We start from the raw sequence: 25,498 nt of genomic DNA, 5'->3' as shown, positions 1-25,498 counted from the left end.
GCATGAACAGTGTTCACGCAGGGAACTTTGACTGTAATGGATGCACTATTCTGCCAATTATTTCTCATTGTGTTCCATCATCCCAGAGACTGACTGCCATGTCCAGGTACTCAGACCAAATTGCACTGCACCAAATACAAACTAAGGAGAGACTAAAGAGACAAGTGAAACAATGAATAAATTTCAATGGATAACTTATTTTTCAAACACTCTATATTTCGTTATTTTCACTGCCATAGCTTTATTAACTGAGAAAGAAATAAAGGTTGAAAATGAAGTTTCATTTTTTAAATGTTGCATAGAAATCTCTGTACGTGAATGTCAGTGCGACATCAGACATTTCAGTGTTTTTTCATATTTGGGCAACATTTGGTCAACGAAACTTGCTGTAACTTGCTAAGTGAAGCCTCTGGCCCCCTCAGAGGACGATGTCACTCATTCTTAACAATTCTAGGTCCTGGTAAATGCAGTAGAGATGTATGACGTCACAGCAAGTTGGTGTGGGAAGGTGGCGTCGCCAACAGCGCTTTCTTTTTGTGGCTTACGAAGCGACTTCTTTTGGCAAAAGTTGTGCTTTTTGTATTGTGAAAGGGTAATCTGTGAGAAAAATCACTGTTCTCTTTAGTGCGCCTGTAAAGCCTCCTTTACAACAGTCACGGTGGAGGTGCTGCGTGCGACATGAGGTGTCGGTTGAGCGAAAAGCGGCCAGTGAATGTCCGGCCACATTGGGGGCACGCAAAGGGCCGCTCACCCACGTGGCGCTTCAGGTGCGTCACGAGCGAGTTCTTGTGTGCAAACGCCACGGGGCAGAGGGAGCAGCGGAAGGGACGGGCGCCCGTATGCGTGTGCATGTGCTCGTCCAGCACATTCTTGCGTGAGAACGACTTGGGGCAGAGAGCGCACCGGAAGGGCCTTTCCCCCGTGTGCGTGCGCACGTGCACCACCATGTTCCATTTGTGGCGTGTGGTGTACTTGCAGCAGTCGCAGTGGAATGTCTCGCCCTGTGCATGGAATGGACGCCTGATACCTGCCACCGCAGTGCCTGCAAACGAGACAATGCGACAGCAATGATGCAGGACACCGAAAGCAAAGCATCGGCAACAAAGATTGCGGTACAACTGAACCGAATTATAAATAAGTCTGACTACAAACGAGCATGCCTTCATTGCACACGACATTGTTATAAATACGTTACATGCTGACGTTGGCGACACACGTGCAACTTCTTTACATCAAACAATTTGTGACACTTGTGTCTACATTAAACTTGAACGTTGGCATGTCTTATCGTTGAAGTGTCAAATGCCAAAATGCTCCAGCAAGACACTGCAACTTGCCTTGCCAAATGTACTTGAAGAATGAACTCAAGAAGCTGCTGTTCCCTTAAAACTACCTGAACACCTGCTGAAGCAGAGGCTGCAATCTATAATATGCTGGATTGCTGGCGAGAAAACCTTCCACTGCCGAGCCCCCGTAAACAACACCAGTGTGTCATTGTTGTTCTCTCGATCACAGCTCGAGTCCTACTCACATCGTATATTCACTTGAAAATGTTATTTTAGCCCTCATAGCATAAAAGCCGCACACTGAGCACACAAGCATTCGTATGCCATCACAGCACATCATATTCTGTGATTCATTTATCTTTTCTTAGATAACTTTCCCGTGGAGGCAAAAGAAGAATTGTACAATCCCAAAGTAGACTTATACAATCCTGCAACTCGTTAATTAGTCAGTTTTAGCCTAGTGCACTTACTCATACTTTGATAACCACAACGGAGACAAAAGAAGGGCAGTGCAAGGCTGACTACTATATTCTTTACAAAGAAAAGGGTAAACTGTTCTGAAAAGCATCATGCAGGCAAATAAGCAAATGTACGAAATCTGCATGCTTTTCAAAATAGGACTACCACTCCACACTGTACAACACCTCATAGTGCCCCTTAACCCCCAATGCATTCATCGAACAATAAACAGGACCAGCACATAAGATTAGATGACGGACATGCATGTCACAACTGTAAAGACGTAAAGGAACTCCAAGGACAAGCAGAGAAAAGAAACGCGTGGCACGCCAAATCAAACAGGACAGGCAATTTCTCAAAGGAGAAAGAACAAACAGATAGGGAATAACAACAGACAAGCAAACACAACACAAGGGGGAAGAAGTAGGGAACAGGCTGTGGCATTATGCTGAGCACACAAACAACAGGCATAGCAAGCGAGCATAATCTACGAATGAGGATGGAACAGCTGACGGCAATACACAACAGCACTGTTACCAGAAAGTTACAATACACCTTTTACATTTTCCTGTGCTGCCCTGTGCAGTTTTGGTAGGGGTCGAGACAGCTGGTATCACCAGAACAAAAGCCTCCGAGTTCGAGAGGCGTCAAGCTAGGGGAAGGCCGCATGCGCCATGGCATCGTGAAAAAGGCGGACTGTATGAGACAGGACCTAAAGGGTAAGACAACTGAAATTTGTTTTGAAACGCCTGCCCTGTGTTGAGTGAGTGACACAAAAGTTATAGATGTGGCTGTCAACAGCTCATCAACAGAGAGAGCTGCGCTGGCCAGTCCCACAGGTAAGCCACACTGACCTTGGATGCACTTTTATTTACACTGAGAGATGATGTTCACAGGGATGACTTCAGCTGCACAATGCAACATCCACATAAGTGTTCACAGGTTAGAAGAAATAAACAGGGACCCATATGCTGTGTACTTGTCACTAAGTAGGCAAAGTTAAATGCCCCTATAATGTTGCATTCTACACAAAAGTGCTTTTGTAATGCCTAACATCCATTGTATCCATTACACATAAATATGGGGCAAATTATTACTTCACTTCATTAAACCTGACAAAATATAATTATACTCTTGCTCCTTACAACTGTGCAACTAAAAGACGCCTGCTAGAAGCTATGTTAGAATTTAAAATTTATTCAGCATGAAACTAAAGAGGAAACCACAAAGCGCCTCAACACATCATAACGACTGAACGACCAATAGAACACATCAGAAACTAAACTACGAAGAAAATACAGTCGTGGTTTAGGCTGCTTTTCACTCAAAACCAAGAACAAACTTTATGCTTCTAAGCAATACAAACACAAATACCTCATAAGGTGTGGATGTCACAACAAAGAGTGAAAATAAACCACTGGAGAGACAGCTCAACACTTTGCACCTGTGTTTCACACTTTCGCTGCAAAGTTCAGTGCAATGCTCCCAAATTTCCAATGAATGGATGTGGTATGAATTCTTTGGGGGAAACTAACAGCTGGATACTAGTATATGCAACACACTAAGTACTTCAGTCAGTCACTAACTGTGCACAATATAGTGAAGTCAACACAAAAGTGCGTAATGTTTAAATAAATGAATTCTCCAATCTAGACCCCGCCACAAAGGATCGCAGGCATGATGCTCTATTCAGCTGCCCTCAAAATTGAGGAAATACTAGTATCAACGCAACTGCAGTGTCTGATCACTTGTGTAGAATATCTGTGTACATAGTTCGCACGAACGAAAGTAGGCACAAAATCATTAATCAGTGGCCTGCAACATATGAGGTAGCAACGTCGCTTTCAATATTCATCATCTTGACATCACTGAAAATAGTCACCGCAGGAAGGGCACCAACGAAGAGTGAGCTGTACATGGCTAAGAGTGAGCAATGTGAAATAACTAGATTGGTTACAGAGAATTGAAAGTTGAAACTGTGCTCAGGCATATGACAGTGAAAACAACCATACAGCACAAGTTGAAAGCATTCTACGAAAATAAGGGCCATTCTACTAAACACGCCAGTAGAACTCATTTTTCCTTTTAGTGTCCCTCTGACATGTCTTGGTAACAACGCTGTTGGCAGTCCTTTCTGTCCTGAGAAATGCAGTGATAAAACAGCTGGTACTCCTGCCTGACAGCCCAGGACAAGAAGCCAGGCTTTCGTGCTTTACTCACGATTCATTTTTTGGCGAGGTGCCAGGAAAGCATCCAAACAGCGGCACCTGTTCTAACACGGATTTCACAATTTCTTGCACTTAACATCAGTCTCCCTGAAGAAACTCAGCAAAGGTTGCATGATATAAGAAACCAGCTGGCACAGGAATGTTTTTCTCTGCTTTTCTAACTGACTGGTTTGTCTAAACTCATCACAAGTCTCCAAGCATATCCTGCCACCCTTTCAGATCAACTCTGTACACATTTTAAGAGTTACAAGTTTCTCACACAAAACACACTGCAGTACAAACACATCAATGGGACTCTCACATATGAAGACAGACGTACATGCAGAAACACAAGTACATGAAACACGGCGATCGGTTGACTATATCACACCATTCCTCGAGTGAAGGAAACAACAATACGGAGTCTGCAGAAAAGCATTTCACGTTCCATCCTCTTCAGCTTGCTCATATGAGACATTTCAAAAACACGATAGAACAGAACGAAATAAAGACTCAATAAAATATGGACTCTGTCCACTTTCAGTCGTAGGCCACATAGTACCCGACATTTGTACAAGTATTCCAAAAGCAAGTGCCATAAAGTGAATCATTTCAGGAGCAACAACTGAAAGGGACTCTCGTGTGTTGCTGGCTGTGTATTCCTTTCCCACATGCTTTTCCATCCAGAGATCAAACTACTAGTACTACATTATTCTCACTTTCAAGTATGTAGTGGGGCTTTATAGTGGTAAAACGATCATTCCTGCACTGTACACTAACAGCAGACTAGAGCAGACAATGCAAGCATTTATTGAAAACAAGCTGGAATGTATACGAGGCAAGAAAAGCTTTGAAAACCTAAGTTGTGCGAATAGCAAGAATGCGTGGAATTTCTCGGCACATACACAACTTAAAGGTGCCTCAAAGGTGCTCCACGGTGCCTTTACACGTCACTTTAATTCAGTTTCTTTGAGCATACAGCATCAATTATTATCCAGGAACAATGTTTACATACTTGGCATATCTGACATGAATAGTGCCTCCTGCTGTTACACAGTTTGGAAAGTTTTCCTTTCAGACAATATTTTTTCACCGGTCACAGATCTTGACATTGTATACCGACTGCAATCTAAAATGTCAGCAAGAATTTGGTCATTTTCTATGCGTTTTGTGTGGACTTAACTGTTTTGCATTCGCAATGATTTCCTGTTGTACTGTTGGGTCTGTTTGTTCAGTGAGCAGGCCCATTATGTCTAATAACTTCATGAAACCACTTAACCTACAGCATCTCTTTTTCTTTGTGTTTGAACTTTACATTCGTCTGTGTTTCCCGTCATTTGCATATTTTTTTCTTGTCTTTATTATGTACTCTTATTCCCTCCTTCAGAATGAGTAGGCATACGTTGTGACCCTCTCAATGGCAGCTGTCGGCACGCTCCCTCCACGTCTCCATGTACGTTTCCGTAACAAATAACAGTTATATTCACCCCTATTTATTTGTGTGTGTACTCCCCAAGCATTCACCCGACTATGTCACAGAAAGCTCAGGTGCAACACCGTGCAGCAAAATGGTCACAATCCTTGAAAGCCTTGAAGCATCCCTAAGAAAAGTCGTTTTTATTAATACAGTTGTGACTAAACATTCTTTTGACCTCTAGGATTTCACGAATGTTGACTATCAAAATTTTATGAAGTGTAGCAGCATTGTAATTTCAAGTTCTGCGAAGTGTTCCTACTCTGTAAATTGCATTCAAGTAATGCGTTTTTCACTCATCTTTCAAGTGCCGTGGCAAAGTCTAATTGCCTGACTGCCCATGTACATACACTGCTGGCTGCGCCCAAGACAATGTAGAAGATGGGTGCCTTTATATGTATGTTCATTTCTGTTTTATTGCCGTTTGTTTCATGTAGCCGAGAGGGGTGATGAAGGGCCCTAAACTTATTCACATACACAACTGCGTCCAACTCATTCGATAGCCTGCATTCTGCCAGCAGCAGCGGTCACTATGCATCGTAGTTTCAAAAAAGCTGTTTATTAGGCTCTTTTACATCTCTCTGTTGCGAAAGATGCCCAGCGCCGCCCGCATAATTTATTGCACAGGTTTTAGTGAAGCTGAAAAGGACAAAGCCTTGCGTACACAGTTCCACTTTCAACGAATGAGTGCACTGCAGCAGAACATAGTACTTACCACAGAATTGACAGAGCGACTCAATTGAACGAGACAGGCACGTTCTGACAGAATTTTCTCACGTGACAGCTCTTCCATATGGATGAAACACGGAAGTAAAGTTATACAGCATACACAAGACTAGGACCAATTTTATGGGTTGACAAATGATCATTGGCTTGCAACTTTGTTTCACAATTCTGTGCATTGTAATCATTTCCAAAATAACAAACCGACATGTTGGCACTACACACACAAGAGCAGTTATGTTAAGAAAGAGAATCTCCCACTTGTTTCCTCCCGTAGAGAAAGATGCCAGTCCCACAGGTTGTAGCTGCAAGCTTCCGTCACCAAGCAAGCTAGAGACCCTTGTCCCATCAGAGGACAATCATACAGAAGGCCCACAGTGCTGTCAACTGCCACAAAGAGTGCTCCGGCCACCTTCCCCGAATAGTTGCACCACCAGCTGCCAGTTATCGCAGCAGAAATCAGTTTTACTCCTATTTTAATGCATATGCCAGATTTTGTGATCAATGCAATGATTATTTGTCTTGCCTGCCATAACAACGCTAAATTCTAGCGGAGTGTCAACACTGCAGGATCATACATGGATCGAGATAACACTTACATAGGCATCATGTAATCTCACACATTCACATAGCAGGCCCAATCTAATGAGGCTCAGGACCAACTTGCAGGGAGCACACACGCACCGACTGTTCAGCTGGAGAAGTAAACGCAAGGCAGCACTGCTCACAACTGAGTGTCACACCTCCAACATCCTGCAAAGTGGCAGCTGGCAGCAAAGGCGTGACTGTTCTCAGAAGGATAGGCGTTCACCAGTATGCTGACGCAGATGAGTCTCCAGGTGTGTCTTCTGCACAAAGCGCTTGGGGCAGTTTGGACACTGGAAGGGACGATCGCCTGTGTGGATGCGCTCGTGACGCTGCAGCAGCGAATGGTAAAGTGCCGTGTAGCTGCAGAAGCGACACTGCCGCAAGCGGCTCCGAATGGCCCCAAGATGCACCTCTGCATGAGCAAGAGAGAGAGCAGAGGAGGCGTCACACGATGCACGTCGGGAAACACTCACGTGGCTGCCTGCAAGCATTCTATGTCATGACAGAAGAGATAACCTTATTTCTAGCATAGTAACGCAGAAACAGGCAGGTGCGAATTGCACTCTGCTGTTTACAGTCATCATTAAGAAATTCAAGCACTTACAAGCAAAGACACATTTTGTATGGTGACATAATGCAAAGTACTCAACCGGCACACAGACAACCAGGATGCACATTTTGTGCTTGAAAATATGTAAAAACTGTACTGAGGACAGAACAGTACTTGAATTACTGAATTACATACTTAGCTTTGTAGCCTTAGGAGTTTTTGCTGTAAACCACAAGTCTATCCTGGCACAAATGCTTGCCATTATGTCACAAATACAAACTGCAACTGCTGTACTAACAGGCACAGGAAAACAGGGTAAACAATGCTAACAATGCTAGACAACTGAAGACTGCAGAAACAAAAATAGATGAACTACTTAGCCCTAAAGAGTCCTGTTTCAATCCGTGAGTACTGTACACCACAGGAAACAAATCTCAAATGGCCAAGGCTGTCCAAGCATGGCAGCAACAGAGCATTTCACTACAAAAAGACCTGCCTTTTTGGAATGAAACACTGCCCATATTAGCGTTTAGCACTGAGACTTGTAAATATATGGATAAGAACAACACACAGGTGCTAAATGTCAGCAATGGCGTATTCAGTCCATAGTTTCCTATAGACACACTAGAGGGAACTCTGGCACTAGGGCCTATCGGAGCGGCAACGCATGATGCTTCAGACAGCATGGGAATGATGGGTAGTACATGGATTTGTCTAAACTTCGTTCTTTCGGCTCCATTTGGCTCTGCATCGCCTGCATCCACTTTGTCACAAGACGAAGCTGAGCGAAAGTCAGTAGTTCCACTTCACCACTTTAACCTTTTTAGGCTCACTAACTGAAATCTGGTCACGAAGTTCACAATAGTCCATTCTTTTATCCGAAACGAATGCCAAAAAACAGCAATAAACAAAGCCACAAGTGCGTTCGAAGCCGTAAGCACGAAGAGCAGGCAAATCCGTGTACTACCCATCATTCCCACGGTGGCTGAACGATCACAGCACCAGAGTTCCCTCTAGCCAATTGTAGGAAACTCTTATGATTCAGTCAGCACCTGTGTGTGTCCCTCCTCCTTGTCCTCTTCTTCACAAGACTCTAAATGCTCAGGACCCTTGCTATGCCAAATATCACGTTAGAGATGCTGCAATCTTTCACGACATTAAATATATTTTCAAGCCAGCTATCACCAAGACTGTTTCACACTCCCCTCTATGGTGACATAAACTGCAGCAGTTTGGCAGTCTTCCTGCTTAGCACAGTTTAGCGCAGCATGCTCATGTCTTTACTTGTGCACTTTACTACTAAGATTCATGTGAGTGTTGTTTTGAGTTGCTGGTGCCTAGAAACGTTATTTCTACATCACTTATCACTCACATTGTTACTGCAAGATGCCTGCACACATGGGTCTCCCGTAAAGTGTGCAACGCTTTTGGTTACAGGTGAATGTCTGCGCACAGTACTACCAGTCCCCTGGCCAAGTGAACAAGAACATCTAGAACCTTCTCTAGCGACCTAACAACTTATTACAGCAAGTTTGCAGTTTGCCTCCCTTAAAAAAAAACTCTTCAACTACATAATATGACACTTGTGGTTTTTAAAAAAAAAAGTCTGGGAATATGTAGACACACCTGATGACACACCTGAACATAGCAGGATAAAACTGGGCACTGATAGAAATGGAGATATCAAATGCATCAACCATAGTGAAGACAATGACATCAAATTTTAGATACATTAATATAAAGATAACGACATTGCAATGTACTAACATGCAAACAATAATGAATGAAGGAGGGCAAGTTTTCACAGATAAGGCACACAAACATACGTTAAAGGAAAGGAGCTCATTGCTGCTAAATGCATCACTGTACCACAGTGCAGAATGTTTCGATGTACCGTGACAACACCCAAATGCACAATTCTTACATGCGAAATGTAGTATTAAGTGATATGCATCTTTTTAAGCACCAAGACACAATTACTAAACAGTCTGAAGCAAGTTCTCTTTGCTGAATTATCCGCAATGATTTCCTGAACCATTTGTTTCAGAGCATGCAAGTAGGTCAAAATAGAACAACAGAGACACTTAATGCACAGCGCGAAAAAATGAGACACAAAAGGAGGAACATGTATGTGACAAGCACTGACCGCCAAATGAAAGAGTCACTATGCAAAAACATGATAATGTCTGTCACACACCGCATGCTGGGGAGGTTCTGGCAAGAAAAGTTGAAAACTAAAAAACGATAACTCTACCTTGACACTTGGTCAAGCAGGGTTGAGCTACACAGACGTCGCTTGACAAAGTGCTCAGGTATCGAAGTTAATGGATACTTGAGCACTTTGTAAACAGGCAGAGTTAACATTTTTTATATAAATCAACCTGGCAATGTTGATTGTTTCAATGAAAACTGGGAACTTTGTGCAAGTTTATCGTTTCAACATTACGCCTAGAACCCAAAGGGACATAAACAACGTCCGGTATTTTGGTGTTACACACCTGGATGCACACAGAATGCAAAAGTGTTGCCATCACAAGATGACGCGGTACGAATTCTTTAGCACACCAGAACATATGTTAAAGGAAACCATAAGCACAACCACAATATGAATTTGTGCATCGTGTGCAAAATACCATTTTGTTACAAGATAGCACATGTGTTGCATCGCCTCTGTGCATCCTTGTGTTGCTTATGCACAAAAAAAAAAATGTGCATGCACCACCTATTGCCATCCCTGTAAGAAACAGCCCAGAAGCTGCTACTTTACTAATGAAGTTGCCGGCTGAAGAATTTTGACCCAATATTTTAGTACGTGTGGCATAGACCATAGAGTTTCCTACAATACTTACTAGAGGGAACTCTGGCGCTAGTGTCTATGGGAGCTGCAATGCATCGCGCTTCAGCCAGCATGGGAATCATGGGTAGTACACGGATTTGTCTAAACTTCGTTCTTTCGGCTCCGTTTGGCTCCGCGTCGCCTGCATCCGCTTTGTCGCAAAACGAAGTTCAGCAAAAGTCAGCAGTTTCACTTCACCACTTTAACTTCTTTAGGCTCACCGATTCAAGTCTGGTCACGAAGTTCACAACGATACATTCTTTTATCCGAAAGAAAACCAGAAAACAGCAATAAACAAAGACACAAGTGCGTTCGAAGCCCACAAGCACGAAGACTAGGCAAATCCGTGTACTACCCATCATTCCCATGGTGGCTGAACGATCGCAGCGCCAGAGTTCCCTCTAGGTCATTTTAGGAAACTCTATGGCATAGACTGTAGAGTTGTTTGTCACACGAGAACTTGTGCTAACACCCACTGGGCATCAAACAGGAAAAGTGGTATTTATTCGTGGAAAGTAAATAATATCCCCTTCAGTGGTGGTGTGCACATCAACTGTATTGGCTTGTCAAGCCCTATGTGTTACTTCAACTGGCTTGAAACGCCATGTGCACATTTGTGCACGCTTCCCGAGTAAATAGCCAATGCTCATTTAACTTCACTGTGCTTGCAGCAGAGAATCACTTTGCTGAAGATACTACCATGTTTGACGAGCCATTGGATGTGCCCTGCTCAGACAACCACAACAAAATTACAATTCCAAGTTGAAAACCTGAAGTCACTCTTTTGGTGCTCCCATCTGCAAGATTTGCGCAAGACATTGTAAGACCGTAAGGGCTCCCAAAGATCACGTAAGGCCTCGCCAAAAACCCACATGACCTTCTGTGAGCGAGCAACGACACATCACGACGTCACATCAATTGACATCGTCGATTGGTCAAAGGTGGGCCAATCTCGGAGGTGCTGCAACACCACCTGAAGTGATCCAAGTAATTTAGCGCACTACACTGCAGCTCGGTATGTCTTATAGAAAGTCTGGTGCCCAACTGTATAACTTAATGCATTACCATATACGCAGCAGACTTTTGCGTTCAAATGCCGCCAATATTTTTGTTTGCTTGGAATGGGTAAACCAATTGCCCATGCATTTCAAGCTGATTATTTTTATACGAAAATAGTACATGACTGGATTCAGAATACATATTTAATTGCACACTACTTCAGATTAATTCCTAATAAAAGCACAAATCAACATATTACTGCCTTATTTTTTTTGCAATAGAGTAACAAGTGCATTGCGATAAAGTTGGTGTAAATTCGACACATTTACAGACAGTCCATCGTAATTCGAACCTTAAGGGAATATACACGAGATTTTCGGTTACTTCGGTTACATTTAACCTAATGGCATTGCACTGTTTAACATTGGAGAAGAGCTACATAATACACCAGCTTAAGATGGCTCTTGAAGTTGGTGTGATTCACATTGAAGCCATATAGTGGCACAATGTAGGAGGCATGCACTTTGGCCAGGCTAATTGATTCCTTCTATTTATTTATTTAGCCTCAAGGTCAAAAGACATTACAGAGGAGAGTGGTTACAGACACGAGAGATGTGGACCAAGAGTGCAATGTGGCAATACCACCACAAAGCTCACACAAGGCGCATGTGTGTAAGTCCATCTGAATGAATACTTAGGAGAACTGCCAATTGGGCATGTTGGTATATATAGGTTCATAATGAACCTTAGGGTGTATAATGATAATTTTCGCACGCAATACGAAGACACAGACATAAAGTTCACAAGGACCTTCATCCTTGTGAACTTTTCGTCTGTGTCTTCATGTTGCGTGCGCAAAATTATCATTATGCAGCCAAACCAGCAAGCCCGCCTTTCCGGTGTGGTAATGAAATATAGGGTGTGTTCTTTCTTATACCCCTGTCACACGGACCAACTTATGTGCACTTCGAGGGAGTGCACTTTGCCGCTGGTGTCATTCGCACGCTGCCACATGAGAATGCAGATACTCGCTGCAAAGTGCACTTGCCCGCGAGTGCGTTTGCCGAACTCACTTCGCCGAGACGGAGTGCCTAGCCTCAATAGCAGTGACTCTAGAATAGGCAAGTTATTATCAGAGGCTGAGTTAATAGTACTTTTTAAACTATCATTTTCGTTATTAGGAATGTTGTTATGCATTATTCCTGATAAGACATACTATACCACTACACTACATTGCTATTCTCGTTCTCGAGCACTTTACAGCCACAGCCACCAGGGGCATGCCCAGCACACGCTGTGCAATGGCCACATCCGCCGCGTTTGTGGCTAAAGTTTATTTTAAGGGCTCTTTATAGCTATAATACATTATTACTTAAGAAACATTGCCTGAAAACAAATATCAGCAGTGCTACTTATTACCCATCACCATTGCCATAATTTCCAAAGCACACTTCCCTTTCTCGTGCAGCAGCGCACCACCAAAGTGATGTTCTGGGCAACCAAATGTACTCGCTCAAAATGACACTAAATTTACCAGCGTGACCGGGGTATTAGCCTCCGTTCAAGTTGCGCTTTTCTTTTTATTATGAAACTGTCTGAAGAAAATAAGACACCTGCTTGATTACACCCAGTACAAAAGAAAGGAATTAACATTTTTAATGCCGAATATTCTTGGTTGAGTATATCCCATTGCTTCTGATCCACAGGGTACCACAAGTCGCTATTGTGAAATCTTGAGCAAGCGGCAGAAAACTTTATGCACATGGTGTTCTCAACTCCTTTAGGTGCGAAAAGTGAAGTGCTTTCCGAAAATCTAAGTTTATGCTACATCATTCTAAAGCACTCAATATCACATCTAAAGAAAAAAAAAAGATGTAATATATATTGTTTTGTGCAAGTTTCAGTAATTAATTGCAGCGTGGATGGAATTAAAAATCTATGCATTCCAAGGTCAGTGACGTTCCATTTTTGCATAAAGAAAGCACAAAATCGTAGCCTTAAAATGCATGCGCAATCTGTTTTTGGTTGTATTCATTTTGAGCCAACGGGAATCAAATGTTCCCAGCATGTGGCGCGATGAGTGACCCATCGAACAATGTGGCGCCTTCACAAAGTGACCGACTGCAGTCATGCACAACCCATTAATTTAAACGAAGACACACTCCTACACACGACATCCATCCTACACACGATTTCCATTAAACAGCTGTGCCGAGTGGAAACGCAAAGTCAGCATGCCTAATGTGCGCAGTGGCTGCTAGATGGCGCTGCAACCATGGCTACAATGACACAACTAATGTAACGCTGGTGCAAATATCCTATTTCTGTGCAAAGGCAGAGCAGTGCTGTCTCTCGTCCACAAGTGCTTGACAGAGCTTGAGCATGTGCACGGTTTTTGCTGAGTTCCAGTTGCGAGGCCCCCTGCAAGGGAATCGAGAACCATCAACGACCAAAGGCAGTTGCCCAATCACTGGGATGTAGCACACACACTGCGCTACAGATGGGCAACCGAAAATCAGAAATGCAACTAAAGCATTACAGTGAGTCTGAATGAATTCATCTTTACAACTTCTGCGCACAAAAACAGCAACAAAGAAGAGAAACGCAAGGAGGCAGTTGTACTTGTGTTGCTCTTCTTTGTCCCTCTGTTTTCCGGCACAAAATGGTGAAAAGGAATTGAAGATTTCAATGACAGAACAAGAGCACTGAAATGAGCAGCACAGGGCGCTGATAGCTGACAATGCCCAGCTGGAAGCAGGGTTCTCCCCACAGAGGGAAGTGGTGGAAATGCCACCAACCGCTCTGCTTCACTGCCCACCGCTCTCGATAGACCACCCACTACTCCAACTGACCCTTGCTAAAACTGCTTAAAGGGACACTAAAGAGCAAAACGATTTTTCTCGCATTAGTGAAGTAGTTTTCCACGATACCAAAAACACCACGCTTGCTGCGAGAAGACGCTTACTAAGCGAGAAAACGCAAAAAAAGAAAATACAGCTGGCGACGCCACCTTGGAATTCCCGCACCATTTGCCGTGACGTCACATATTTTTGACGGCGCCTGCTTGGGCCTACGTAGTTCCTAATCGGTTAAATTGAAGTACATTGTCCTCTGAGGGGGCCGGAGACTTGACAGAACGAGTTTGTGCAAATTTCGTCGAGCCAGTGGCGCTAAAATACGTTAAATGCTCTTTGAAACCTTTTATGTCACGAATTACAAAGTTCGGTGCGAAGTTTAAAAATGAAACTTTGACCCTGGTTTTCTCCTCTAATAATAAACCTATGGTGGTGAAATAAACTACACAAGAGTTCTCCGAGCACACTTTATCAATCTAAACCAATTCATTGTTTCTCTTTAGTGTCCCTTTAAGGATGGACACTTGAGCGAGTTGGTATACGTTCATCTTGGTTGAAAGGGCGCTCATGAAACGACAATGAAGTCGAAGAGATCTGTGAACACGGTGCGTAAAAAAACATGCATATATGTGGGTGTTTTTTCTAATAAACTTTAGTTCGGAGTCAGCGCCTGTCCTGTGTTTTCTTATACTTCGTTGTCATTTCGCGGGCACTGTTTCAACAGAGGTGAACTTGAAACTGCTGCTTGGGCGAGTTGGTTCGTGATTAAGATCGATTTACCAGTGCTGTGTGCGAGTGTCCTCCTTCTTAAGTGTTTCGTCTTTTTGCGCTGATACATCTATCTTAATCCAATCGGCCCCTTTGAAATGAGCACCTGAGGAACCAATAAACAGCAACTGTGCGTGCAATGATAGCAAGTAGTGCCTCCCGCCACCTGGTTACGTAAAAAAGGTGGCCTTGCGGTTTCAAAGATCGCCAACTCCAGTGCCAGCGCTAGAATACAAGCGCCCTTGCTTCCGTTGTCTATGCGCACCAGAGATGCCATAAATGTGGGACTAGAAATAAAATGTGGATGTGTGTAAAAAATGGGACGTTTAAAACTTGGAAATTCCTAAACTTAATACATTCCCCCCACCCCGACTCTGAACGTGTCCACCACTAAAAAATTTCTGGGGAGAACCCTGGCTGGAAGCATTAAAGAGAACAATTATACATAGAGCCTGCATCATTATTAAAATGCTCAGGGACAGAGCAATACAAATACCAGTATTCATCATAACTTTTCACCCAGTCTTTTGTTTAGAGATAGAAAAATCTGTGAACGTTGCTGGAGCTGACGTTTCGACAAGCAGGCTAGTCTTCCTCAGGGCTGCAACAGTGGCAGCCTTGAAGAAGAAGGCAAGCCCGCTTGTCGAAACGCCCCGTGTTCACAGATCTCTTCAGGCTTCCATCTCCCCCGGAACTTCTGCCTTTCTGAGTCTTTCCTTTAGATGTGACAAAGCACAGCAGTAGTAGAAAAGATTGTCACTGCCACAAACGACAAGGCGCTTTAAGTAGCATACAGAATGAAATGTGACAACTCGCATTATTAAGTTCCTGTCACTAGTCATGAATGACAATGCCTCTAAATCATAAGAAACAAACATCTGAATAAGACCATAGTGCAGTCACAACAGCATGAATACCTCACACATCCAATGAGCAGTATTGAGCCACAGGGCATCAAAATTGGGGACATAGAATGTATCATAAAAATACAAAGCCCACGCTTCAGTCCCGACCAATAAGCACCCACAAAGAGCAATGATTGGTGGGTCAATCGCATTCAGCCTTCATAAAATGTGGCTGGATCTGCTTTGATACTGGGGCCTTTGATACTAATTGTGGAGCATTATTGCCTCATACAGCACAATTTTCTCTCCACACATGGTTTACGAGACATTGCGGCAGCATTTTGGAAAGACAAATTGCATATTTTGTGCATAACTAAACTACCTGTAATAACATGAAGAGACAAGTGCATGCCTAAAATGTGGCCAGGATATAACGATCCTATTCTAGTGTACTGTACAGCATCTGAGTTGCATTAATTTGAGTCCAGCTGTCAAGTGAATTTTCCGTTAAAATGATTGCAACTGAAGGTCCTAGACAGTGCCAAGCAACACCTTCGTTATTTCCATCTGAAAGTGGCCCTCATTGAGTTGTTTGAGATTCCACAATGTGGATGACCTTACATGACTATGCCATTTGGTTAGAAGCTCGAGGAAGCAGCAATTTTTGACAAACCCTTCGTAGATAATGAAGCGAGAATAGCCACTTAAAATAAACAGTTACTATACTCACCCAATTAAACGTGCACATTTCTATTTCAAGATAACTTATCTAAAATATCCTGCATTTTACACTGTAATACGGAAGTGTAATTGTCGCATTAGTACAGCGTGCTAAAAGCTAATGTGATCATTACCATAATCAACTAATAAAGTGCAATTTAGCACTTCCTTATTAACATATGCATCCGCATGCATGTACTCAAGACCACTCCCCACAAACTGTCAGGGGTGAGACGGCTGAAATCGATTTGGGAGCAGTTTTGGGAGCAGCAAAATTTCAATTTAGGAGCAGGAGAACCTTGTTTGGGAGCAGTTAGTGGCATTTATTATGCCGTTTTGAAGCTTGAAAAAAACAAATTTGTAGCAACTTGGAGGAAGAAACGCACATTTTAATCGGCTTAGAATACATATAACGTTCAAAGAGCCTTTGGAGAAAGCTTTTTTTTAACAGATTATTGCCAGGTATGAACTACACTACCTTTTTACAAACTACGCAATTTATATAACCCGGGTAACAACATATGAAATAGATGAAAAAAGTTTTTTAACTAGGTTCACTTTACATTTGAAAATAAAAAAAGAAAAAAAACATCACATTTTTCAAATAATAAAAAAAACTGATTGCACAAGAATTGTAGTCTCATAGCAGTAGGTCTTTGAACGGTCAATGAACGATTCTTACTAGCACGCGATTGCGGCGACGCCTTCACGTGTAACATCAGGAAAGAACAAAAGCGGTATGGCGGCCACCCATGAAGGCATGGGGGGGGGGGGGGGGGGTCACATATACTGTCAACTGCCGATTTTTCGGACGCCCGATTTTCTGGACATGCTCGAAAATTCGGACGCTCTCGCGGCACCGTCACCGCCCCATAGACTTCAATGTATTAGAACGTCCAAAAATTCGGACGCTGAAGCTATTTGCGTCCGATTTTTCGGACTTCCTGCCACTGCAGGTCCGAAAGGCATTATTTGAAGCCCCCACCTCTGCCGCGTCTATCATCTCGTAGGTTCGAACCAGCGCTTTCGCGAGTCGATCTGTTTGAGACAGTAGCAGAGTCCGAAAGTCAGCTTTGCCGCAATGCCGAAGCGTTATGGGGTGAAGCAGACCAGAAATTCAAAGGGGCCGCTATCGCGGCGCCGTGCAGCGGAAATGAACGGATGGCAGCAGCTGGCAAACGCGCCACTACGGCTTAATCGCTGACAACCCTTACGATAAGCATCTTCAGTTAACTGCTCTGTAGTGCACGTGGCCTAGCGCAGTTGCATGCGTACTGCACGCATTTAATAGGCGAGAACCAAAATGCGCCGCGCCGCCATTCTTGCTGCCTCTTTGTGCGAGACCGCTAAGTGCGCCGCGTAGACGCGTTGCCTTCGCGGACGAAACCAGCTCGCCATTGCCGAGCCCGTGTGCGGTCAGGAACTAAGTGCGCATCACGAACCCTTTCATGATAAATGCGTGCGTACGATACAGCAACAGTAAAGTGAAGGCGTCAGCTTATTTGGCGATGTGCTGCACACAACTAGAAACGATTGGCTTGAGGCGGCAGCGAATGCTGCGTATCGGCGGCGATTTGGCGATGTGTGTGCGCATATGCGCACACGCATCGGGGAAAGCCAGACGAGTCGTCCGCTCTTCCGCCAGTTTTTGTGTTCCGCGTCATCGTTTACAAATGCTTCATGCGAGATAGCCGTAATATATTCCGCGCTTTGCTATTATCAGCGGCGCTCATCACGAGTCGCAAAAGTGGCGGTTGGCACGTGCGTAGTTAGCCGGGGTTCGCGGCAGGTACCGAATGTATTTGCGAGAGCCTGGGCGCGCACCAAAATGCCTGATAATTGTACTTGGAGGCATTAAAGCTATTTCGGATGTGGCTGTGGCGATTTGACCACTTGAGCAGAATAAAAAGCAGGAATTTGTTTCTTCGGACTGCCCGATTTTTCGGACGATTTCGCGGTCCCTAGGGAGTCCGAAAAATCGGCAGTTGACTGTATTTACAAGCACTCAGAGGCGATTACCACAGCACTATGGAAGCCTCCATTACAAAGGCGCGTAGAAGGACACGCTTGGGCGCGTTAACATGTTCTGCGAACGTATCCCTGGCGCTGCTTCTAAAGTTACGTTTTCCCACGCTGAAACTGATGCAGGCTTGAAAATTCTTGCTTGCGGGGCCGTTTCAGCGCAGTTCGGCGCAATTTTTGCAATTTTTATGCTTTCGGAGCAGCTTGGCGCAGGAAAACGGAATCGTATAAAAAATGCGCAATATGCGCAGCTGTCTCACCCCTGCACCGTTCGCTGCCACCTCGTGAGGGACCGCCTTCAAAAATTCGTCGCGAGCGCCGAGAAACCTTACCCTCGGACACTACGTCGTTACCGCTCGGACACTACACATATTTACAACCGCTCAAAGGCGATTATCACAGCACTATGTAAGCCTCTGTTACAAAGGCGCGTAGAAGGACACGCTTGGGCGCGTTAACGTGTTCTGCGAACATACCCCTGGCGCTGCTTCTAAAGTTACGTTTTCCCACGCTCAAAGTGACGCGGGCTTGAGAATTCTTGATTGTGGGGCCGTTTCGGCGCAGTTGGGCGCAATTTTTGTAATTTTTATGCTTTTGGAGCAGCTTAGCGCAGGAAAACGGAGTCGTATCAAAAATGCGCAATATGCGCAGCTGTCTCACCCCTGATACTGTTTGTGAAGAGGTCTTGAGTATATATGTGTGAACGAGGGAGTTGCACCCAACGTTACTAGAACAAACTCAGTTTCAAAGCTCCGTATCTCCGCCAGCGGAGGAGGGTGGTCCGAACGGCGGTCGCGAGAACTTAGGTGGATATGCATAAGGTCGTCTGTATGCATTGGCCCGCGTGCGTTGTTCATTGATTGGCTAAGAATCGATGTTCGGTCTATATTGCCACGCCCACTTCTTGTTTTATTTTGACGTATCCGGGTTTGACCAGCAAGGACGGTTATCAACGCCCGACGCTGTCCGCGAAGCAGTGTTCGAGAAGCTTTGCGATTGTAGATCATTTTGGCAAGATTGCGCGCTGCAAGCGAATGTTCTAGCTTTGTCGAGAGATAACGCCGCCACCAGCGATATCGCTGGAAAGTTCGATAGCGCCTGTATAAAATCCGACGCGCTTGACCGCTTGTCAGTTGATCGACGGTCGACGCTCTGTTCGCCGCTATGAGTGTATTGCTGTAGTCTGACTTTCAGTTTCTCGGCCACAAGTTCGGCCAAATAAAGAGTTTCATTTCGGACCTACTGACTGCTGCCTTCGTCGACGTCACGACCCTGTGACAATATTTGAGCTGTCTACATTGCGCTTAACTTCCAAGCATAAGAGTTTCTAAGCGAATGAGGGTTTTCAGCGTAATTTTTATAACTACCAGCACAATTTTAGCCGCTGCCGTCTTATCTAGAGCAAGAACAACCCAACACGTTTGTAAAAGCCTTTTGTAGTGTACAAAGAAGTCTACTTTCTCGAGATACAAAACGTTCTAGAAAAACAGTACTCGTGTTTCTACAATTTATTGAAAAAATTTTTTTCGAAAAACATCGCCAATGCTCTGCAATGTTTACAAGACACGTTTTCGCGACGGTTAAAGGGATACTGACCCAAAATCGGAAAATTTTACGAGAACTCGGTAAATGAAATCTCAGTGTGCGATTACATCGAATAGATGTCGTCTCTGAGCAATTTTTTCAGCGGATAGTTGTATTTTCGGTGTCTCATCTTTCTACGTCGCATCCTTCTACGGTGTCTTACACTATTCGAACAGCTCGACCGTGATGTGAGCACCGAGCAGTTATTCGCGCGTACTCTGTCGCTAGAACAGTCGTCAGTATTCAACTTCAGTTTTTCAACTTCACCGAGAAGATGTTCCATGCCCGCAGCACTTACACTGTACGACAGCCGTTTGCGTTTCGTGCTGTAGCCGTTCACTACGCAGTTAAACTGGTCGTCAACTACAATTATCTTTTGCACAAGTAAGTCTCCGTTCCCAAAGACACGGTACACATAAAAAAGACGAGGACCAGCGCTGGTCCTCGTCTTTTCTATGTGTACCGTGTCAAATTCTTGCGCTGAGCAGCCCGTTCCCGAGCCGGCGAGTGTAAAATATTCCGCACATCTTGTTCGATACCTCGTCGTAAAATCTCTCGAAAATCCACTGCTTTGAAGGCATGGCGACAGCTGACAACTGATCGAATGTCAGTGTGATGCAACTCTCAGTCTCGGTAGCGTATATAGGTAATCGCCTGCCTTTCGTTTTGTTGTTCTATTTCTGGCGGCTCCTCCAAACTGGGCACTGGGCTTTCGCGGGACGCCGTGCGTTTTGGGGAGGATTTGCGCCAAAACCCCGAACATTTTGGCTTTGAAATGTGGGGTGGAAGTGCTGGGAACAAGCGCGGCACGGCACCAGGTGCGAGTTCCCACTTTCCACGTGGGATCAAAACTTCTTGTCCCGCAACGACACGACGATAGTGCTTTACAATGTCGTCACTCTCAAAATGAACGTCACAGACCTTGCATTTCGCAGTAAGCTTTCTATCTTTGCGATGCGAAGCTTGAATGGCGTAGGGTCTTTTGGAGGTCCGAAGAAGTGTCATGAAGCGGAGTCGTCGTTGCGGTAGCCGCTCTTGCAGCCCGGCGCAAAGCAAGTCGGCATACCGCATTGTGAATCTGTTCGACCTCGTTACGCTTCGTGCATCATGCACGTGTCTTCGTACAAGACGCTAAGCCCGGTCAAGAACAGTCGCAAAAATGTCGAGCTAACAAAGCGCAGACGACGCTGTAACCCACGTGCGCTCGTACATCGGCGGCGCCGATCACAACTAAAGCCCCTCCATGCGTTTTCCTGTTTTCCGCCGGCTAGTAGACGCGATGGAGGGGCTTTAATCACAACAAGCGCCAGCCGCGGGAGCTAGACGTGACTGCAGCGCCACTAGTTCGCACGACCGCCACGCGGACCGCCTCTTCGGCGGAGCTTTTAAACTGAGTTTGTTCTAGTAACGTTGGTTGCACCTACAGTCGGATACAACTTAGAAGTCCGGAGAGGCCCTGCTGAGACGACCGAAGCGCTGCAGCGGACCACCTCTGCAACTAAAGAAAGAGTCCCGCTCATGCACTTAGCAATGTTCTCTGAAGGCGGGGTCACCGGCAGTCAGGCTCATGACGTCAGTCTGAGTGTGCCCCCATTGGTGCAGGCTTGTGTGCATCTGCCTTTGAGGAGGAAGACTTTTAAAGTTGTATCCGACTGTAGTTACTTCATTATGATGACTTATATTGGTAAGTCACCATTAGGATGACCTACCAACTAGCCTAACAGCAAGCTCTATTACTCATCATCACCACAGTAATCAGAAGACAGCAAGATGGGCAACACCTGATGATGTTGGTAAACAGTAGAAAACCTGATCAGCGGATAAGTACTCATAGTAGAGCATGCATAACAGTACAGTTCATAAAAGGAGCAGACTACATGAAAGCTCTGCCATAACTGGGTGCAATTTGTAGAAGAAAATGAAAGCACACAAAGCATGAAGAGAAAACATTGAAGAAATGGTGTTATCAAACAGCAGCTAAGCAGTGGATGACACAGAGGCATGGCTTCCCGGTTAAGGGGGCGGAAAATGGGGTAGTTTCGTAGAGAGAGAAGCTATAACCGAAAAGAGCACACAAAATAAATTGAAGACTGCTCAATAAAAATTTGAAATTCATTTACTCAAGGTTTACTCCATCAGTAAACTACATGCCTACAATAAATTCATCTTAAAAGAACTGTGCAAAAAAGATGATGACAAGCAAATAAGAAGAAAACACAGCGCAAGCTACTGCTATAGATGACATATTTCACACACCGTGCACTCCAAAAGAGCCTGATAAGAACAAAGCGAGCTCTTTTGGCAAGCAAGGCAATAGAACGCTGAGCAACCCATGCCTCAGAAAAACTGCTGACATGGGCTGCTTTCACAAGTTCCCACTGCGTGCGTCCCCTGCATGACTACAAACAGTGGTGTTGGCAAACAGGGGGACACATCTACAATCAAGGCAGTCCCACAAACTGGTCTGGCCTTCCACGAAATTGTGGTGCTCTCACAGGTGCACATAACGCAGTGCCACATCAGCCCAAAACACATGCGCTCACAGGCAGCTGAATTTGTCGAGACGGGTTTTTCTTTTATGCGCAAGCATGAATGCTCCATTAGTCAAATCGCTTTCGTGAGATGCATGCCCACAAGCAGTGCCATAGCAAGAGAAGCAGAAAGACGAACTGGTCCAGTGTCACAGAAGAGGCACTTGTGAGCCAAGAACAACAAAGTGGGTACCTCAATGACCTTATTCCGGTTAACGTAAAGAGTTTTATAGTCCATGCACAAAGGAACAGCACCAATTTGCTTGCACGTTGCCTGTGTTCACGGAGTGAAACGTCACTGTAACTTTTTCTTTCCTTTTTCCATTTCTTTAAAATTATTTATCTGCATTTCTTGAATCTTTTTGCTTCTCCTAACCAGTCTTTCCTGAAGCATGTGGTGTGTTATAGATGTCAATTATAGCATGCTTTCGGGCAGAAATATTTCTGTTGGCAATCGGCGCTTGTGTGTTCTTCTTCGCGAGTTGTTTTTCTCTAGCTGTCCTTTCCATGTGCAAACGTGCCAACTAACGCCGATTTCCACGGTACTGAATAAATTCAGCAAACAACTAGTGACGCTAATATTTCAAGATGAAGAGGGTGGGGGGAGGAACCTCATCATCTATCTATTCCAGCGAGTCTAGCTTTCTTGATCTTATGTTATGTGACTGACATAGCCGCTGCATGCATGTGCATTCGGTGACTACCTGCCATGGTATTATTTCCAAAATAAATCAGTTCATGTTTAGCACCCACCCTGTGCCCTGTCTTCATCCCTCTTTCTGACCATTCTTTCTTCCTCATGCTAAGAATGCCTTTTGTGAACCACCATGAACTCGCCCCAACAGGAAGTCTTGTTGAAACCTGTCCTTAGGTGCTTTCTACCAGCTTGTTGATGAATGCCCTCTAGGTTCATTGAAGTGATTTCCCAGATTCTTCCGGGATTGTCACTTCGGCATCATGTATGCACTCAGTGACTAGAGCTCCCCGTGGGCTCCATGTTTAGGACACACCAATGGCTTAAATAGCAGAGGTCTGCTGATTGTGCTGCCACCTGTGGGTGAAAAAGCTAAACTAATAAATGGCCTCGTCATTGTGTTTTGGATTGTAGAACACCATGTGCTTCGTGATGCGAGGCGAGACTTTCTCTTTGAAGTTTGCTCTCTGCAGATTGCATCGCGGCCACAGAACTCTAGACTTTTCTTGAAAGTATTTCGTCTAATTCTTTCCACGGTAAACTGTGAAATGACAGCAAATACTGCAGCAATGTGGCGTGTTTTCTGGCATCACTGCCACACGACACATCAGTTCACTATCCTCTGCAAATTCATCCATAGGCATGCAGAGTTTCACACGCAATGGTGTTTCACGACTGGCATGACTGAAGAACTCTGCTCGGAGACCGCTTTCTGTTAGCGCCAAATACAGCAAAGTTGAAGCTTCAGTGGTGGGCAGTGGCCATACAGGAGGGCGGCCGGCCGGAAAAGTGGGCAGCCATACCACTGCTGCTCACCAAGGACAGAAACCTGGCCTCAGGGTACATGGGCTGCCTGGCTTACTCAGGACCAGAGGCCAGGCTCCAGTTCAAGCCAGTAAGATAGCCGACCATCCAGCAGTTGGCTGGGGTCTTCTTCGGTCGACACACCCCGACTCACGAGAACAGTGCTGCACATCTTAAAGCAAACAAAGTTTCTTCCCAGTTCAAGACACTGAGGATGAAGGTAACAGAGGAATGGTACACTAAGATGAAAAATGCTTGCACAGGCACGACACACACAGGAGACTAAACAACAAACACGGCACTCTTTAAACACACTTCCTGCTACTAAAGCTTGTGACACTAATCCAGACACCTTATTGAAATATCTATACAGCTATGTTACCACAGCAGTGAATGTATTCATGTAAAAGTCATAAGGACAACTTAATGAAGCCAGCAGACAGTGAAGCCAAGGAAAGCAAGGGGGAGATTATTTGTAGTTTTTAAAGGAACCCTGAAACGGCTTTTCTTTAAAATTTTTGTCAGCATTTAGGCTACATCATCACCAAATCATTTGCACCACAAATTAAGCGACACGCTGTGTACCAAGGCAGCTACGGGCAATTATACGTATACTCTCCTTATCGCCACTTCCTCGCCCCCTCAACTCATCGAACACCATGCCATCACTGGCAACTGAAGCGCCCTCATGAGCACACTCGACGAGTTGAACTCCGTCGAATGCGTCCGGCGCGCGCCATCTGGCGACAGAGACGAAGCACACGAGGCGGTTGATATCTGCTCTGCCAGGTGCCACCACACAACCAGCCGTTGTAATTTTATTCTCCAGTACGGTGACAATCTGCAAAGGCATGCGGACAAACAAAAACTATTTGAAAATGATCATTGATAAGCGCAAACTCAGACAATGTGGTTGTGTCTTCAGGCGTTAAGTTACAGCGGCAGACGTGTGGATCCTGGCATTGACCGAATAGCAAGCGCAACGCCCACTGCAGCGACAAGCTGAAGCAACTCCGCTCCCCAAATGCCTCGCAAGCCTTAAACGATGTCGCAGATTTTCAAGTCACCAATCGCTAGATTTGTGGCGCACAACACAGCTAGGCAATTCATGGTGTCCGAGAAAAGAAACCTCGAGATAAACACTGTTGCTCAGCTCATGTAAACGCGGAGCAGGTTGTAGCACAGCCAGACAATGCTCGCTGCCCACCGGAGGTTCAATGACGTGGACTGGTCATACCCAATCAGACAGATCGATGGCGCTATGTTACATGGAACAATGCTACGTGGAAAGGGCGCAAGAAGTTAAACTAATTTCGCTGAGCCGCTGCGATCTGTAGCGATTCACATGTTTAAAGTCTTGTAATAAATTACACAGTTGATGCCGAGAGCTTAAATCGGTATGAAAATGATTCTTAGGCCTTGCTTTACTGGCCCAATGTGTTTATAGAAAATTGTCAAAACCATTTCAACGTCCCTTTAACTGTACTGTAGTAATTATGACGTAAACTAAAAGCAAGTAAACTGGACATAACAACATTGCTGCCGGTCAGGAC

General features: G+C 44.7%; 1 protein-coding gene across 1 annotated transcript; it reads right to left on the bottom strand.

The window, feature by feature from the left end:
• Positions 1–653: 653 nt before the first annotated feature.
• LOC125760261 (oocyte zinc finger protein XlCOF15-like) lies at positions 654–24,117 on the bottom strand. Its single transcript, XM_049420119.1, has 3 exons — positions 24,051–24,117; positions 6,961–7,149; positions 654–1,042 (listed from the first exon to the last, which is right to left on the bottom strand). Exons 1-3 carry the CDS (start codon positions 24,115–24,117, stop codon positions 654–656), a joined length of 645 nt encoding a protein of 214 aa, XP_049276076.1.
• Between the last annotated feature and the right edge of the window lie 1,381 nt (positions 24,118–25,498).

The sequence above is a fragment of the Rhipicephalus sanguineus genome, chromosome 10 (genome assembly GCF_013339695.2).
Source record: "Rhipicephalus sanguineus isolate Rsan-2018 chromosome 10, BIME_Rsan_1.4, whole genome shotgun sequence".
Classification (NCBI taxonomy): domain Eukaryota; kingdom Metazoa; phylum Arthropoda; class Arachnida; order Ixodida; family Ixodidae; genus Rhipicephalus; species Rhipicephalus sanguineus.
Note: the sequence above shows the minus strand (reverse complement) of the source record. Positions and strands in the feature narration are given on the sequence as shown.

What these genes read in the sequence shown, in the direction of transcription:
- LOC125760261 (XM_049420119.1), bottom strand. Translation starts at nt 24,117, where the DNA reads ATGTGCAGCACTGTTCTCGTGAGTCGGGGTGTGTCGACCGAAGAAGAC. An exon ending in CCCCAGCCAACTGCTGGATG is followed by an intron (nt 7,150 to 24,050) that starts GTCGGCTATCTT and finishes TTGCTCATGCAG; the next exon opens with AGGTGCATCTTGGGGCCATT. An exon ending in TCATCTGCGTCAGCATACTG is followed by an intron (nt 1,043 to 6,960) that starts GTGAACGCCTAT and finishes TCTCGTTTGCAG; the next exon opens with GCACTGCGGTGGCAGGTATC.